Raw genomic sequence first — 496 nt, 5'->3', positions numbered from 1 at the left:
GTCCCCTCCCGGCACCGCTGCTCAGCCGAGCGTGCGCCCGGCCCTCCCTTCACCCTCTCGCTTGCTGCTCCCATCAGGGTACGCTGCAGAAGTTTGTGGACGACTTGTTTGAAACGCTGTTCAGCACGGTGCACCGCGGCAGCGCGCTCCCGCTCGCCATCAAGTATATGTTCGATTTCTTGGATGAGCAGGCAGATAAGCACGGCATCCACGACACGGATGTGAGGCACACGTGGAAGAGCAATTGGTAAGAACGGAGAAGGAGAGGGGAAGCGGGCGGCAAACCTGAGTACTGAGCAGCCATCTGTGTCCTGGGGTAAATCAGAGGTGGGAAGAGCTTTGGGAGGGCTCAGAACAACCCGGTGCCATAGCTCCAAAGCGAGAGATGTCCCACAAAGCTGTGTTAATGCTCTTCAGGCAGCACTGCTGCTGCCTCAGCGCCCTGTGCAGATGTGGCAGGGGGGGGGGGTTGTTCCGTGGGGGGGGGGGGGGGGGG

At 61.1% G+C, this 496-nt stretch overlaps 1 protein-coding gene across 1 annotated transcript in view; it reads left to right on the top strand.

Moving 5' to 3' along the window:
* LOC104275166 (plexin-A2) overlaps positions 1-496 on the top strand; it is a 25,261-nt gene that overhangs the window by 21,605 nt on the left and 3,160 nt on the right. The window contains exon 15 of the mRNA XM_009871041.1: positions 78-247. Within this exon, the coding sequence (XP_009869343.1) occupies positions 78-247 (170 nt within the window). The remainder of the gene's footprint in view (positions 1-77; positions 248-496) is intronic.

This window comes from Apaloderma vittatum, unplaced genomic scaffold, assembly GCF_000703405.1.
Source record: "Apaloderma vittatum isolate BGI_N311 unplaced genomic scaffold, ASM70340v1 scaffold28896, whole genome shotgun sequence".
NCBI lineage: Eukaryota > Metazoa > Chordata > Aves > Trogoniformes > Trogonidae > Apaloderma > Apaloderma vittatum.
This window is presented reverse-complemented; position numbering and strand designations above follow the sequence as displayed.